The 17,453-nt window shown below is 41.4% G+C and overlaps 1 protein-coding gene across 3 annotated transcripts in view; it reads left to right on the forward strand.

The window, feature by feature from the left end:
* Positions 1–16,846, forward strand: part of si:dkey-154p10.3 (zinc finger protein 335) — a 44,786-nt gene extending 27,940 nt beyond the window's left edge. Inside the window, exons 2-9 of one of the 3 annotated variants that reach the window (XM_007229322.4) lie at positions 5,860–6,359; positions 6,438–6,794; positions 7,450–7,822; positions 9,054–9,141; positions 10,712–10,930; positions 11,283–11,416; positions 14,742–14,865; positions 16,369–16,846. In XM_007229322.4, the coding sequence (XP_007229384.3) occupies positions 5,868–6,359; positions 6,438–6,794; positions 7,450–7,822; positions 9,054–9,141; positions 10,712–10,930; positions 11,283–11,416; positions 14,742–14,865; positions 16,369–16,588 (2,007 nt within the window). In that variant the 5' untranslated portion in view covers positions 5,860–5,867 and the 3' untranslated portion in view covers positions 16,589–16,846. Of the gene's footprint in view, positions 1–5,859; positions 6,360–6,437; positions 6,795–7,449; positions 7,823–9,053; positions 9,142–10,711; positions 10,931–11,282; positions 11,417–12,751; positions 12,874–14,741; positions 14,866–16,368 lie in introns of those variants that run through there. The other 2 variants (XM_022677970.2, XM_049481919.1) reach the window with 2 other exon arrangements.
* The last annotated feature ends 607 nt before the right edge of the window (positions 16,847–17,453 follow it).

Below are 17,453 nucleotides of genomic sequence, written 5' to 3' on the forward strand. Positions count from 1 at the left end.
CGTTTTCCAGGTGGTTGCTAAGTGGTTGCTAACTGGTTGCTAGGCAGTTGCTATCATTTCTAAAGTGGTTGCTAGGCAGTTGCTAACGTTTTCCTAGTGGTTGCTAAGTGGTTGCTAGGTAGTTGCTAACATATTCCAGGTGGTTGCTAGGCAGCTGCTAAGTGGTTGCTAGGCAGTTGCTAACGTTTTCCAGGTGGTTGCTAAGTGGTTGCTAGGCAGTTGCTAACGTTTTCCAGGTGGTTGCTAGGCAGTTGCTAAGTGGTTGCTAGGCAGTTGCTAACGTTTTCCAAGTGGTTGCTAGGCAGTTGCTAAGTGGTTGCTAGGCAGTTGCTAACGTTTTCCAGGTGGTTGCTAAGTGGTTGCTAGGCAGTTGCTAACGTTTTCCAGGTGGTTGCTAGGCAGTTGCTAAGTGGTTGCTAGGCAGTTGCTAACGTTTTCCAGGTGGTTGCTCAGTGGTTGCTAGGCAGTTGCTAACGTTTTCCAGGTGGTTGCTAAGTGGTTGCTAGGCAGTTGCTAACCTATTCCAGGTGGTTGCTAGGCAGTTGCTAACGTTTTCCAAGTGGTTGCTAGGCAGTTGCTAAGTGGTTGCTAGGCAGTTGCTAACGTTTTCCAGGTGGTTGCTAAGTGGTTGCTAGGCAGTTGCTAACGTTTTCCAGGTGGTTGCTAGGCAGTTGCTAAGTGGTTGCTAGGCAGTTGCTAACGTTTTCCAAGTGGTTGCTAGGCAGTTGCTAAGTGGTTGCTAGGCAGTTGCTAACGTTTTCCAGGTGGTTGCTAAGTGGTTGCTAGGCAGTTGCTAACGTATTCCAGGTGGTTGCTAGGCAGTTGCTAAGTGGTTGCTAGGCAGTTGCTAACGTTTTCCAGGTGGTTGCTCAGTGGTTGCTAGGCAGTTGCTAACGTTTTCCAGGTGGTTGCTAAGTGGTTGCTAGGCAGTTGCTAACGTATTCCAGGTGGTTGCTAGGCAGTTGCTAAGTGGTTGCTAGGCAGTTGCTAACGTTTTCCAAGTGGTTGCTAGGCAGTTGCTAAGTGGTTGCTAGGCAGTTGCTAACGTTTTCCAGGTGGTTGCTAAGGTGTTGCTAAGTGGTTGCTAGGTAGTTGCTAACGTTTTCCAGGTGGTTGCTAAGGTGATGCTAAGTGGTTGCTAGGCAGTTGCTAACGTTTTCCAGGTGGTTGCTAAGCAGTTAATAGGTGGTTGCTAAAACCTGGCTGGGGTGCCGGGGTGTCCAAACTTTTGACTGATAGCTGCTCCATACAGCAGCTCCTCCATACACTCACAGTACTGGAGGAGCAGGGGAGAGAAGGGGTTCCGTGCGCAGAGCTGCTCGTGTGTGAGATGGAACTCTGGGCCCCCCATTCATTTCTATGGGAAAACTTCGTACGACATTTATACGAAAACCGTACGACGTATCGTCGAAACGTTAAAATTTTCGGAAAGAACGCGGTAAGTTCTATAGACCGTCCGATTTTTGTCTTTGTATGTCAAAAATTGTTACCTACACAAACGTTCAAAGTTGTCCCCCATTCATTTCCTATGGGAAAAAAAAGCGTACGTTTACGAAGTTTTTACGAAAACCGTACGATGTATCGCTTAAAAAAGCACAAGCAACCTAATCGGGTATAGGTCCTACGATACTGCAAAATTTCGTGATTCTACGTCAAAAGCCCTAGGAGGAGATGCGTATAGAAATTTGAGCGCGGAATAATAATAATAATAATAACTAGAAAAGGTAAAGTTCGTGAACGAACTTTAAGTTGGCTTGGAAAAGAACGCTAATAACGTTAAAAAGTTAAAATGGTTGCTAAGCTTTTTCCGTCTGAAGAGTGTGAAGAGTCATTGACATGCTGTTAACTTTTGGCTAAACGCTAAATGCTAAAAACGCTGAAATCTAAAAACATTTGGTTAAACGCTGAAATCTAAAAACATTTGGTTAAACGCTGAAATCTAAAAACGTTTGATTAAACGCTGAAATCTAAAAACGTTTGGTTAAACGCTGAAATCTAAATACATTTGGTTAAACGCTGAAATCTAAAAACGTTTGATTAAACGCTGAAATCTAAAAACGTTTGGTTAAACGCTGAAATCTAAAAACGTTTGGTTAAACGCTGAAATCTAAAAACGCTTGTTTAAATGCTGAAATCGTAAAACTTTTGGTTAAACTTTTGATTGCTAATGTGTTGCTAGGAAGTTGCTATCATTTCTGAAAAGGTTGCTAAGCTGTTGCTAGGCAGTTGCTAATGTTTTCCAGGTGGTTGCTAAGCTGTTGCTAACTGGTTGCTAGGCAGTTGCTAATGTTTTCCAGGTGGTTGCTAAGTGGTTGCTAGGCAGTTGCTAACGTATTCGAGGTGGTTGCTAGGCAGTTGCTAAGTAGTTGCTAGGCAGTTGCTAACGTTTTCCAAGTGGTTGCTAGGCAGTTGCTAAGTGGTTGCTAGGCAGTTGCTAACGTTTTCCAGGTGGTTGCTAAGTGGTTCCTAGGCAGTTGCTAATGTTTTCCAGGTGGTTGCTAAGTGGTTGCTAGGCAGTTGCTAACATATTCCAGGTGGTTGCTAGGCAGTTGCTAAGTGGTTGCTAGGCAGTTGCTAACGTTTTCCAAGTGGTTGCTAGGCAGTTGCTAAGTGGTTGCTAGGCAGTTGCTAACATTTTCCAGGTGGTTGCTAAGTGGTTGCTAGGTAGTTGCTAACATATTCCAGGTGGTTGCTAGGCAGCTGCTAAGTGGTTGCTAGGCAGTTGCTAACGTTTTCCAGGTGGTTGCTAAGTGGTTGCTAGGCAGTTGCTAACGTTTTCCAGGTGGTTGCTAGGCAGTTGCTAAGTGGTTGCTAGGCAGTTGCTAACGTTTTCCAAGTGGTTGCTAGGCAGTTGCTAAGTGGTTGCTAGGCAGTTGCTAACGTTTTCCAGGTGGTTGCTAAGTGGTTGCTAGGCATTTGCTAACGTTTTCCAGGTGGTTGCTAGGCAGTTGCTAAGTTGTTGCTAGGCAGTTGCTAACGTTTTCCAGGTGGTTGCTAAGTGGTTGCTAGGCAGTTGCTAACGTATTCCAGGTGGTTGCTAGGCAGTTGCTAAGTGGTTGCTAGGCAGTTGCTAACGTTTTCCAGGTGGTTGCTAAGTGGTTGCTAGGCAGTTGCTAACGTTTTCCAGGTGGTTGCTAAGTGGTTGCTAGGCAGTTGCTAACCTATTCCAGGTGGTTGCTAGGCAGTTGCTAAGTGGTTGCTAGGCAGTTGCTAACGTTTTCCAAGTGGTTGCTAGGCAGTTGCTAAGTGGTTGCTAGGCAGTTGCTAACGTTTTCCAGGTGGTTGCTAAGTGGTTGCTAGGCAGTTGCTAACGTTTTCCAGGTGGTTGCTAGGCAGTTGCTAAGTGGTTGCTAGGCAGTTGCTAACGTTTTCCAAGTGGTTGCTAGGCAGTTGCTAAGTGGTTGCTAGGCAGTTGCTAACGTTTTCCAGGTGGTTGCTAAGTGGTTGCTAGGCAGTTGCTAACATTTTCCAGGTGGTTGCTAGGCAGTTGCTAAGTTGTTGCTAGGCAGTTGCTAATGTTTTCCAGGTGGTTGCTAAGTGGTTGCTAGGTAGTTGCTAACGTATTCCAGGTGGTTGCTAGGCAGTTGCTAAGTGGTTGCTAGGCAGTTGCTAACGTTTTCCAGGTGGTTGCTCAGTGGTTGCTAGGCAGTTGCTAACGTTTTCCAGGTGGTTGCTAAGTGGTTGCTTGGCAGTTGCTAACGTATTCCAGGCGGTTGCTAGGCAGTTGCTAAGTGGTTGCTAGGCAGTTGCTAACGTTTTCCAAGTGGTTGCTAGGCAGATGCTAAGTGGTTGCTAGGCAGTTGCTAACGTTTTCCAGGTGGTTGCTAAGGTGTTGCTAAGTGGTTGCTAGGCAGTTGCTAACGTTTTCCAGGTGGTTGCTAAGGTGGTTGCCAAGCAGTTATTAGGTGGTTGCTAAGCCCTGGCTGGGGTGCCGGGGTGTCCAAACTTTTGACTGATAGCTGCTCCATACAGCAGCTCCTCCATACACTCACAGTACTGGAGGAGCAGGGGAGAGAAGGGGTTCCGTGCGCAGAGCTGCTCGTGTGTGAGATGGAACTCTGGGCCCCCCATTCATTTCTATGGGAAAACTTCGTACGACATTTGTACGAAAACCGTACGACGTATCGTCGAAACGTTAAAATTTTCGGAAAGAACGCGGTAAGTTCTATAGACCGTCCGATTTTTGTCTTTGTATGTCAAAAATTGTTACCTACACAAACGTTCAAAGTTGTCCCCCATTCATTTCCTATGGGAAAAAAAAGCGTACGTTTACGAAGTTTTTACGAAAACCGTACGATGTATCGCTTAAAAAAGCACAAGCAACCTAATCGGGTATAGGTCCTACGATACTGCAAAATTTCGTGATTCTACGTCAAAAGCCCTAGGAGGAGATGCGTATAGAAATTTGAGCGCGGAATAATAATAATAATAATAATAAGAAGATTACGAAGAACAGTAAGTTGGCTTTTCCAAGCCAACTTAATAAGAAGATTACGAAGAACAGTAAGTTGGCTTTTCCAAGCCAACTTAATAATAATAATAATAATAATAAGAAGATTACGAAGAACAAGAAGTTGGCTTTTCCAAGCCAACTTAATTAATAAACACAGTTTGAAAATGAAATAGTTATTGGCTGATCAGGGCAGGTTGAACATCTAATTGTAAAGTTAAGCTAACTGAGTCACAAGCTGTATTTTCTTAAGCACACAGTCGGTTTGACCCGACTGTTTCAGAAACAACGTCATCATAGTTTACATGTTTAGCTCCGTTACCTCGCTGTATATCCAGATATGCTTTAACGTCAGCTGCTCCGACTAGCTCTCACAGCGAGGGGGGCGGGGCTTTCCTACATTGCGCTTCGCGAAACCAGGAACCTGATTGGCTGTTTCACGTGAAAGGCGGGACTTTCTCCTTGAACCGGCACTACCATTGGTTAAGAGACACACAGTGACCAGTGCCCTGTCGCCTAAATAGTAAATTTTTTTTTTTAATATAATACGGGAAAATACTAATACGGGAGGACGGCGGGAAAGAGGCCGGAGTCGAGGGGGTACTAACTCTCCCTGAGACACCCGGGGCTGCTAACAGTGAATCCTGCTGTCTATCCCTTATTAAACCCCGGACGTGCAGCTCTAACTTATTCACCTTATCCACCAAGGTGCTAACTATCTCACACTTAGTACAAATACCACTATTGTTACCAGTATCGGTGGATAAGGGATCTAAGCTATACATGCCACACTCTAAACAGGTGGTAACCTGAGCAGAAGCCATGGAGAAAAAAGCACTCACCTTGTTTCAGTTGAAATTAGAAACTTACACAAACAAACTGCAGCAGCAAACAGCTAATCCAGCAAACCTGAGGAAAAAGTCTATAAAAGTAGACTGAGAGTGGATTAATAGGTGTGTAGAGCAAAGAGGAAGCAGACTGAAAGTGGATTAGTAAGTGTGAAGAGAGTAAAAGAGAAGAAAACAGAGAAAAGTGTAGAAGCTTAAGATTAGAGCAAGCTTTCAGCAGCAGAGCAGCACAGCAGCAGACCAGCACAGCAGCAGACCAGAGTAGTAGAGAGCAGAGCAGGGAGCAGAGCAGTGTCTATGTGCATTTTAAATATAATTTTAGATATCTATGTATCATAAGTCACTGTAACTGGGGTTTAATAATATATACTATGTACAGATAAGAGAAAGCAAAATTGCAGGTAAACCAGTGGTTACATATGACTGGTCAGCCCTACGTTAAGGATATATGGGTATCCTGGTCGTGTGAATAGAATGGCTTTTAGACCTGCAGATCTTATATTATTACTAGTAAATAATTAATAGCTCATCTAAAATTTTGTTCCTACTCTTTATCAACAGTCCAAATTATGGGAGGGATTAGAGATGCTTACCAGGACATCCAACCTGTGACTCTGCGACTTGCGGAGGACAGCATCACGTCACACCTTTACTGCAGCTCAGCCAATAGTATCGAAGCTCACCTGTCCACCTTGGTTGAGGCCTTTTTAGTTGAAGTGTTCCGGTGCCGAGTATGCCAGTTCACCAGCAGTCAGAAAGCCAGGATCAGCAGACATGTGTCTGAGAGACATTCGCCACAACCGTGCCCCCATATCTCGTGCCTGGAAAAAGAGGATGAGGAGAGCTTGACTGTGGGCATGAGGATGGATGAAGAACTGGAACAAAGCGGCTCTCCTTACGACCTCCATTCTGACTCAAATAACAGTGAGGACCAGATGGACATGGAACGCATGTCTTTTCTGCTCCCCATGTACAGTATGCTGCAGAACATTAGCCCACCATGCGACATGGGCCTGAGCTCCAACTCTGATGGAAACCCGCATGTGGCGCAAACGTGTGAGGTGAGTTGTGGTTTAAAAAAGATGTGTTGAAAAGTCATCACTGAAACATGCCAATTACACAGCTTTCTTGCTGTACAGGTGAGCACTCTGTTTGAGGAGGACCAGCATGGGCAAAACAGCGAGGAGGAAGCTGTGTTCCAGCTGGAGGACACCAGAGATGGCATGCCTGGACCCCTTTCGAATAGGATGGGCTGCACAGAAGACCAGGATGAAGAGATGGCCCAGTCAGCTCATTTAATGACACTGGGACTGTGCAGAATCTCCAGCACTAAGTGCCCCTCTCAGCCTGCTCCTCTAGTCAGCAGGATGGCTCTGACCACTGGAGGGCAGGATGTGTCTAATTCCTTTGTGGAGGACAAACAGCCCCTGCTAACCATGGGGGAAATGCAGAAGCCGGCCGAGGAGGATAGAGGATTTTCCTGCATCCTCTGCCAGGTATAAAATTGCACAAACACATCAAAAGGATCAGTTCTCATATATAATTATAACAGCAATAAGCAAAATATAATTTATACACTGTGATTTTCTGGAGTGTAGTTTTGAGCTCACACTGTTAAAATGAACCTTCCCTTAAAATTATAGACTTAGAAAATCAGTAAGGGATCAAATAAATATTTTCTTTCACTGTATGTGAATGCAATGTAATTAAAATAATACTGACAATATGTGCACAATACAAAAACACTGACATGTCATGACAAAAGTCGTGGGACAGCAGTATGTAAATTGATCATGAAGTGCTACCTCAGGGGACAGCTTGTGAACATCCACACCTTTATAAATTATGAGATGTTATCTTGTGAGTGAGAATGACTGCGCACTGGCCAGCATGAACGCTTGTATCAAAGCCTGGTAGTGGTTGCATATGGATGGGATGTTTCATTTCTGAAGTTGTTTAAGTTTTTAACATTTCTTCGTACACAGTGTCACGGTGTACCAGATATACATTGTAAAAGGCTAATATTTCCAACCACAGTGGACAGTGCAGTGGATACAGTGGTAATGATTGTAACCACCATCTAACTAAAGTCTGACTAGAATTGTCCATGCCAACAGGCCAAAAACTCACCTGCACATTGGTTTTCACCAGGCAAACATGGCCAGCAATAGCCTGCTGGATGTGCACCTGAAGTGCCATGATGGAGAGCAGGGCTTTAAGTGTCCACGCTGCAGTTGGGCCACCATGGAATGGGGGAATATGGAGCGCCACTGGAAGGGCCATGGGAGTAAGAGGAGTTCCAGACCTCACAAGTGTGCCCTCTGCCCCAAAGCGTTCAGAAGAGTGGACTCCCGAGACGCTCATGAAAAGAGGCATAACCGGCGTCATCGAATGCGGCCGAAGTGTTCTCCTGTGGCGCAGTGCCCTCTGTGCCTTGAGTGGTGCCAATCAGAGAGAGAGTGGGAGATACATCAGCGCTGCCACTCTCAGGGTGGCTTTAAGTGCTTCTTCTGTGATGTCACAGGTAAAACTTTATGCCATATCAAAGTTACTTTGATTCGTTACAATACATTAGTAAAAGTATGTGCCCCTGGTGCTTACGTTTTTCATATCAAACAAACGTTAACACCAGACAAAGAGTAAATGCAAAACACAGGTTGTAAATGATTATTTAATTTACCAGTATTAAGGGAAAAACGCTTTTCAAACCAATCTGGTCCACATTTTTTCAAAATGAATCAAGATATCTGGAAAAAGTCTGGAAAAGGTTACAAAGTCATTTCTTAAGACTTTGGGACTCCAGCAGAGCACAGTGAGAGCTATTATTAACAAATGGAAAAAACATGGAACAGTGGTGAACCTTCCCAGGAGAGACCGGCCTACTGAAATTACTCCAAAAGGACATGGACAACTCATCCAGGCTTTATTGTCATTAACTCTGAGTGCTGGTACGCAGGAATGTAATTAATAATAACCTCTTGACCTTGACCTTGATCCAGGAGGTCACAAAAGATATGCAGGCCTTACTTGCCTCAGTTAAGATCCTTGTTAATGATTTAATATTCAGAATATTGGCCAGATATGCTCACACATACAAGGAATTTGTGTTTGGTTACAGTAGCTCACAGTGCACTATAACTGACAGCATTACACAGTGACGGGTACATCTGTCCTAGACACATACAAACTGTATTTCTTTCTCTCTCATCTTGGTGATAGTGTAATACTCTGTGGTTGCTTTGCTGCTTTAGGACCTGGACAACTTGTAATTGATGGAACCAGAAATTCTGAACCAGAAAATCGTAAAGGAGAATGTCTGTTTATCAGTTTGTGAACACAAGCTCAGGATCTGAAGCACACCAACAAGTTCACCTCTCAATGGCTAAAAAACAAACAAAAAAACAAAGTGAAGGTTTTGGAGTGGCCTAGTAAAAGTCTGATTGAGATGCTGTGGCATGATCTTAAACAGGCTGTTCATGTTCGAAAACCCTCCAATGTGTCTGTTATTAAATTGTGTTTGTTAGTCTGAGAAATTTAAATGGGTTAAAAAAAGCACAATTTTTTTTTTTACAGCACTATATGTAATCGGTAATAAGGACTATAAGAAAATTGGCAACTTTTTACAATATTGTTCTGGCAATTTTACTTATTTTTTTATTTTATAGGTTTATTTGCTTATCCTATACAGAAATACTGAATATCTGGACATTTTTTGTGTAGTGAACCTTCAACAGCGGTGTCTCTTTTAACTGTAGAAAAGTCATGCAAGAAGATCCACAAGCACATCTTTAATCAACACACAGAGAACAATGCGGATCCAGACCAACAGGCTCCCTGCTATGAGTAAGATCTTTATACAGATAAACTGCCCTGATCTGTGGGATACGAGTGAGGAGTCTCCTGCATTCAAAATGAAATTGACAGTAGAATTTAGGTACACAAATAGATGTTTACAATATAAATATGTAGCATACTGTGTTATTGACATTACAGATGAATACTAATACCTTACCACATAACATATTGTGTGATTTATTGTATTTTTAATTTTTGCCAATCAGTTTCAATCAGAGACAAAATATTGATATTGCAATATATTGTATAGTTTCCATTTGTAATTCATTATCAAATATGGATATTTTATAGGTGCTCTAAACTCCCCAAGACTCTCAGGCCCTCCCAATCAGACTAAAGTTACTGCTTCATTTCTACAGGTGGTGGTGCTAATCAAATACATAGGGTAAACCTGCACTGAAAAATTCTGTGAAACTGACACCATAATTCCTGGAAATAGATTATTTTGGAGTATTTTATCCTTAGTGAATGTATTGTAACTCAGTGACTCAGTAACTTAGTGAATGTATTGTAAAGAATCAGTATATTGAGTACCTCAGAAAGACAGTATTGTGATGTCATCTTTATCTTGGGCAACATATCCTGATAATATTGTATTGTGATATGCCCTGTGATTCCCGCCCCTAGTACAAATACTAGTAATTCTTTTTATGTAAGGACTGGTACCATGAGCAAAAAAACCCTGACTAAAAGCTAATCTATTAAAAAAAAATCTTTGTAGCTTTGTAAACTTGATTTGATCACGTTTACATGCTAAAATGTTTTGTTACTTTCAGTTTTTTACTTACAAATTAGCCACAGTACCCTTTCAATTAACTGGAAGAAGTTTTTCTGGAAAGCCCCTGTAGTGTGTGCTGCTGACTGTGATCAAATATAAAAGGGAAACAGATATTGCAGTATGTCAAATGGACCGATCATTAAGGGATATTAGTTTGTTCGACATGTGTGAAAAATTTCAAATGTAGGTACAGTTTCTTGTTATCCTGTCTGTTCCGGCTGTGGTAAAACCTTGATTATCAGATATGGCCTGTTCTGCAAATGTGTCTGCATGCAGCTTAATTGTGCATGCATGGTAGCAGGCTGTATGTAACTGTGATTTCCTACAATAGACTCTGAGGATGTTTGGCAGTGCAGTCTGATTTCTCCACAATGTGTATTTAAAAAAAAAAGTAAATAAGGGTGGGCGATATGACCCTAAAAAAATATCACAATATTTCATGGTTTTCTCGCAGTAACAGTACTCTTGATAAAATGACAAAACAATAAATTTTAGAAAAATAAATTAAGAATACACTCCTGCAACAAAATGAAAATGTTATTTTATTATTGCGTACGATATGATATGATATTAACTAAGATATTAAAAAATGCAAGAATTTTATCAGATATTTAACAGAAGTCAATTATGCAGAATGTCAAGTAAAATAAATTATTGGACAGATATAATCTGTTTATAGTAGATAAATAATGGGAAATGAAATAAAGTGTGAATTTTTCTTTTGCTATAAACAGTAACATACTCTTTATTTGTGACTAAATGTTACTTTCTTATGCACAGTGGACTCCTCAAGCTTAACAGTGAATCACCAAGCAGTAACCCAAAATGCTTCAGAGGAGTGCAGCCGGAGTCATGGAGCCAGAAAGAAAAAACAAAACACAGAGTTGAGGGAAAAAAGAAGGAGTTGGAGAAGAAAGATGGTGCGAGACACTCTGAGATAAGGAGGGATAGAGTCAAAGGACCTAAGAGAAAAGAGTTCTGCTGTACTCTCTGTGATCGGTAAGATACTTCACTTGATGTTAACTTCCTAAACATTGGGCCTGTATGGCATTAACATTTTTTTTTGTGTCTGTATAGTATCTGGATATACGCTAAAAAAAGCAAAGCGTCATGTGAAACGGTGCTCTTTTGCAAAGCACATTTTAGTTTAGAAGCAGGAACTGTTCAGACAAATGTTGAATGTAGATTACATTATGAAGATGTATGAAGAAGTCTAAGAAAACATTGGAGCTGGTGGAAAAATCAGATTTGGGACACTTTACCTGCTGTGTGAACTTAGCCTTCATTATTTATTAATTTCCGACAGTAAGTATTGTGCTGATGTTGAATTCTTTAAAACGTCTTGTTACAGTAAGTTTTCTAGTAAACTGACTATGCGTCGACACATGGGGATCCACCAGGGGGATAAGCCGTTTGAGTGTCCCCACTGCCACTACTCCACAAGACTAAAGGCCTCACTCATCCAGCACCTGCGTGTTCATACAGGTACAGCACCTCCACTCCAATACAACTGATCAATTACACCAGTGATTCACAGTCGCTGGTAAATCTCCAGTTCACATTTATACAGTTCATAGTTAGATAGATAAGTGTTTTGCATTAATGTTGTCTGTTTCATCGATTTGTGTGGTGTTTAAATGGTATTGGGCAAAGTCTCCGGCATATATACAATCCAAGATGGTGGTGCATGTGCACGCTGCAGCTTCTCTCTCTCTCCTGAGAAAACGCGTTTTTTGTCCCGTAAGACACAGTGTTTTTATAAGTCTTTGGCATGAGTTCACATCTTGAAATTTAGACACAGCCTTGGGTCCTGCTTGAAGCTGGCAGAAACACACTTTTTGAGGTCTGTGGCTTGCCCAGGACTCCAGCACCACTGACCCCCTCCATTGCATCTCGCCCACAATGGAGGCTTCATAAGCGGCGCGATAGGAGCCAGAGGAGGGGTAAGTGCGGAGGTATCCGAGCGTGGCTAGCAGCTAGCCCACACAAGCCAGCTATCCCCACCATGATTCTGGCTAACGAACGCTTTTGGACAATAAACCTAGGGTCAGCCTGTCCCGTCAGAAAAGCTAAGAGGCAGTACTCCGAGAGGATATCTCAGTGCTTCAATAACAGCAGAGGCACACAGAACCTGTGGCAGGAAATTCAGTTCATCAGAGGCTACAAACCCCATCCACAGACCTGCGACAGCGACATCTCAGCAACACGTGCTTAGAAATCCATCCCTCCTCTTGGTGACCAGTTGCTGACGCTGTTCAGAGACAACATTCCTGGCCGTGTGATTAAGGACTGTGCCTGGGAACTCACAGAGGTCTATACAGACATCTATAACACCTCTCTGAGTCAGGCTGTGGTTCCCACATGTTTCAAAGCCACCATCATAATCCCCGTCCCAAAGAAGGCGTCGCCATCCTGGGGGGAGGGAGAAGGAGACTGCAGAGTCTTGGGGTTAGGACCAGCAGACTGCGAGACAGCTCCATCCACCAGGCTGTGAGGATGCTCAGCTCTCTCCCTGCTCTGCCCCCAGCACACACTTACTCAGCATCCTGCCCCCCCAACCCATCAATAAAGTACTGAAACTTCTCAAGAACTGACATGCACTCACACACACCATACCTGCACTACTGCTTGTACTTGCACAGTCATACCCACTTTAACTCCCCTACAACAGTGAGTTTTAAATAACTTTATGCAGCCTTAAGCTTTTATACCACTATATGGCACTAATGTTTATACAGGTTCTGTTTATACTGGTACTGTCATTTCCTTTTGAACCCCTTTATCAAACCTAATTACTACACTCTCACTCTTATTTCCAAGATCTTCATCTGAAGAGATGCTTTACCCAGAGATTGAAACAGTCTTCTGTCCTCAGCAGTCCACTGACCATCTGCAGAAGCATAAAACAGCTGGCACAAAAACAAGAGGATTTCACTTGAGAGGTTGAAGCTCTCTAATCGTACCTTGAAGTTTTCAGTCTTCCTAAGAATACTTGCATCACAGCATCCTCTTGCATTTTGTTTTTCTCACATTGTTGCTGCATCTTAGGAAAGTGCAGTTTTCTTCCTTGTATATCTCGTTTAAACAAGTCCACCTTTAAACAGAAAGCTTCAACCGCTTCATACATGTCTGCAATGGTATGGTTCTTTCCTTTCAGTTGCAAATTAAACTGATTAAGAATAGATGTAATGTTGCATAAAAAATGCACACAATCAATTTCTTTGCAGTCATTCAGGAATTTTAGAAAAGAGTGAGCGTTTTTTTATTTTGCAAGTTGTTCATTGTGTAATTCGCCCACTCTCCCCGACACTCTACCTTTGCTAAGCCAGCACACATCGTTTCACAGCAACAGATCATGATGTGCAGCAGAACTTTTCTCCAACAGTGTGCTGAAAAGGCAATGCTGAAACTAGAACTCTCCCTAATGAAGTCTACAAGCTTCATTACTGTATCCATAGTGTCTTTCATTTTCCCAATTTTGAACACACTGATTTGTGAATGATACAGTGAAATGCTGTTAGAGTGGGGATTACAGCTGCTAGCCTGCTTACCCGACCCTTGTGTTGTCCAACCATGGACGGAGCACCATCAGTGACAACAGATGTGATTTTGCTCATGTCCAATTCATTTTTTCCGAAGAACTGAGTTAGTTCACAAAAAATGGCTTCACCCGTCGTGCGCCCATGTAGGGGCAGCAAACAAAGCAGCTCTTCTCAAAAAGCTTTCTCAGGTAAACTCTTAAAGCAAACTCTTAAAGAGTATTCTGGGATGAAATCCGACCATGAGCTAGCAGGGTTTGTAACAGGACCCATAAGATGGCGTCCATACATTTTTGCAGCGACGCTTAAATTGAAGGAATTAAACAATCTTCATCTTCTAGCTGATGAATGAATATATTGCATCTTGGAATGTTAAAGTGCTGGTTTGATCTTTACACTGGTTGCAAAGCAAAAGTCTGATTATTGTCTGACTCTGTGTTTTCCTTTAATTTAATTATTCCAATTAATGTTTACTTTAAATTAATGTTTATTCTATTGTTTGGCTGCTATAACCTGCTTCAGCTTTCTGTAACTGGCCTTAATCTGTGTGAACCATTTAAAAAAGTGTTTTCACACTGCAGATAAACTGGACCATGGCTTACTTGGACTGTGGTGCACAGAACTTTTACACACCTGCTTTTGGTTTCACATAAACTGAAAGTTCGGACCAAACAAGGCAGGTGTGAAAAGACCTTTAATGGTCATTATTTTCCAGAAGGAAGATAATGGACATGAGTTACTGTAGGGCACTTGATTCTTAATTGGAATTTTGAATGATGGGCTGGATGACACATTAATATTTTTAAAGCACAATAATTGCTGTTATGGCAGTAGTGCTACCAGGCTAAATTGGATATGTTTGTATTGGTTAGGTAAATGTCTGACTCCATATATAAAAAATCTATATTATTATATATTTAATTTTAGAGACAGTCCCTTGGCTGCAGGTCTTGTTTACATGTTTTGGAGATACACAGGTGTAGGGCTCACACTCGGTGCACGATGATGGTGACACCTCTTCAGCCACCTTTTCACAGGTGAATAAATTGTGGTCTTGATGGGGCTATTAGGAGGCTGAGCATGAGCTGTGGAAGCAGCAGGGAAGTGCTGGAGAGAACCATATCTCTGCACCTCACCGTCACAGTGTTGTAGATCTTTAGAGCCTAATGGAGGCCCTTAGAAAGAATGGGTTCACAGGATGGGTTACCATGACATGTGAGTACCTAAGAAGGAGAATTTAATAAAATATTTCTCGCCTCTGCTTGCTGTAGGAGAGAAGCCGTACAAGTGTCCCCAGTGTTCCTACGCCTCCATAGACCGGAGCTCTCTGCGCCGACACCTCCGCACACACACGCAAGAAAAGCCCTACCACTGCCAGTACTGCCCCTACAGCTGGTAAACACACACACACACACACACACACTAGAGGGGTTAGCAAATCCTGAAACAAAAAGAACAGCTTAAACATGACTTAAAGAGGAAACCAAATACATTTACACAGCAAAACAGCACAGGGCCATACTGTGTCCTGGGCATTGTCTCTCACAGTGGATATTTAGGGTGATTTCACACCAGCACTCTTTTATTTTTGTTTTTTTTGCACGCTTGGTACGATTTGTTTTAGCTGCTGTAAAAATAGTAATCTTTAGGGGTGGGTGATATGAATAAAATCACTATTTCATTGTATTTTTGCAATAACTGTACTGACAAAACACGAAATTTAAAAAATCTCAATAATACTGCAAAAAAATGAAAAAAAAAAATATATATATATATATATATATGATTGCATATGATATGATGGGATATGGCACACAACTGAGAAATAAAAAGTACAAGAATTTTATCAGATTTCTAACAAAAGTTAATGATTCAGAATGTCATGATTCTAATAATAATGCACTCCAAATATCTCCATACATCCAGGATTAAAGTAAAATAAATTATACTGAACAGATATAATCTGTCTGTAGTAAATATATATTGGGAAATAAAACAGCAAAAAAAGTAGTACCCTGATATGACAGTTACAGGTGGTTGATATTGTAACGATTTGGACAATATTTTATAGTATAATATCGTTCACAATATAAAAAATGTTGACGATGTTATTGCATACGATACGATATGGCACACCCCTAGTAATCTCATTCGGATCCAGACCAAAACAACCACAATAAAACTCACAAGAGGAGTTGATCTCAGTCCTGTCCCAAACCAACTCTGTGGTGGTTCTGTTCATGGTGACCCAACTAACAAATATACACTTGTTTGAGCTAAATGGCTGTTCAGGTGCAGTTTCTCCTGATTTATTACCCAGATAATTACTACAGCTATTAACTAATACCATCTGTGCTGCTGCTCAATGCTAAACTACACTGACATACGCACTAGTCCAGAACACAGCACCTTTTTCCTGTATTTACTTTCTTGCTTCGCCTTGCTTACAGATGAAGCCAAAGAGAGACAAGTTTCTTACACATTGAAAAAACTCTTGGAAACTGGAGAAAACTGGAATAGAAGGAGGTCTGGCTGACCCTCATGGCAATACCTTTAGCTCAGCTTAACATTGTCTCAGTTTTAGCAGTGAAGAAAGGATTAGAGGTCTGACAGGAAAAATGCAGTAATAAAATCATTGCTAAAATGAGAAAATTAAAAAACAGCTTGTCTGAGTCATGCAGCACTGACACTGAACATCTAAAGAATAGTGTAATGTATTCGCATTCAACGTCATACTCCCAAGATATTCATTGATCAGTAGACTCTAAAAGCTTTTGTCTCTTTTGAAATACTGGCTTTTACATCACTGTACTGCAGGGGGTAGTAATATCATAACTTGATCTAAACATGCAAATGTGGAACTGAATATAACTGAAAACGGTGTTCCTTTTTCACTAGCATCCAGAAGAAAAGCCTGGACCTTCACTCTCGAAGACATCACACAGGAGAGTCGTTCCCCTGCCCCCTGTGCCAGTACTCTACACCAGACCGCCAGCTGCTGTTACGACACACACATAAACACCACAGTACCGAACAGTCTAGCACGCTGGGGTCAAGAACTCGACAACAGTCTATTACTCACAAAAGTTCCTCAAAAAGGCCACGCCCCTCTACATGACACTGAACACATGAAATTTATATATTTTATAATGGACTTTTAGTATTGTTTTTAGACTTCTATTATACTATTAATGTTGAATAAAATGTATAATGTGTTCATTATCTGTGGCATTGTCTGAAATTACATTTTGAAGTGGAATTGTTGCCAAATTGTCATTTTTATAATAATATTAAAACATTTAATACAGTTGTAGTACCTACAACCCTAATTCAGAAGAGGTTGGCACAGTAAGAACAAGGCAAATAAAAAAACAGTTACCGGTATTCTTATGTGTACTTTGACTTTAATTTTATTGCAGACACACAGCCTCATGTTTCTATACTTTTTTCATAGTTTTTTGGCACTGATACCAGTACCAAGTAATGAAGCTCTTAAACATGTCTAGAAGTAACGTTAATTTCTCTGGACTCTGGGATGCACAGTGAAAACAGTGTGTTGTGGTCAGATAAAATCAAGATTCCATATACTTTTTAGAAGGAATTAACACAGTTCCGGACCAAAGATAAAAAGCACCATTCAGCCTGTTCTCAGCAAGATTTTGTCATTGTATGGGGGGTGTCTGTCAGAGATGCTCACAAGTCTTTGGTCACGAGTCCGAGTCAAGTCTCAAGTCTCTTCTGGCGAAATAAAAGTATCACTCCTTAAGGCAAATAAGGCCTGCTCTTTAAAATAATGGAAAATTAATAACAAAATGTAATAATAACAGAAAAATAAATATGAAATTGGAAAATAACCGACTAAACTAAGCCCAATAAAATCTAATCTAACGAATAGTAGAACGATATAGTAATGTTACAAAAAAAACCCTGCAAATATCTGCCTCTATATAAACTGTGTCTGGACAAGTCAGAAAAGCTGTGTG

The sequence above is a fragment of the Astyanax mexicanus genome, chromosome 8 (genome assembly GCF_023375975.1).
Source record: "Astyanax mexicanus isolate ESR-SI-001 chromosome 8, AstMex3_surface, whole genome shotgun sequence".
NCBI lineage: Eukaryota > Metazoa > Chordata > Actinopteri > Characiformes > Acestrorhamphidae > Astyanax > Astyanax mexicanus.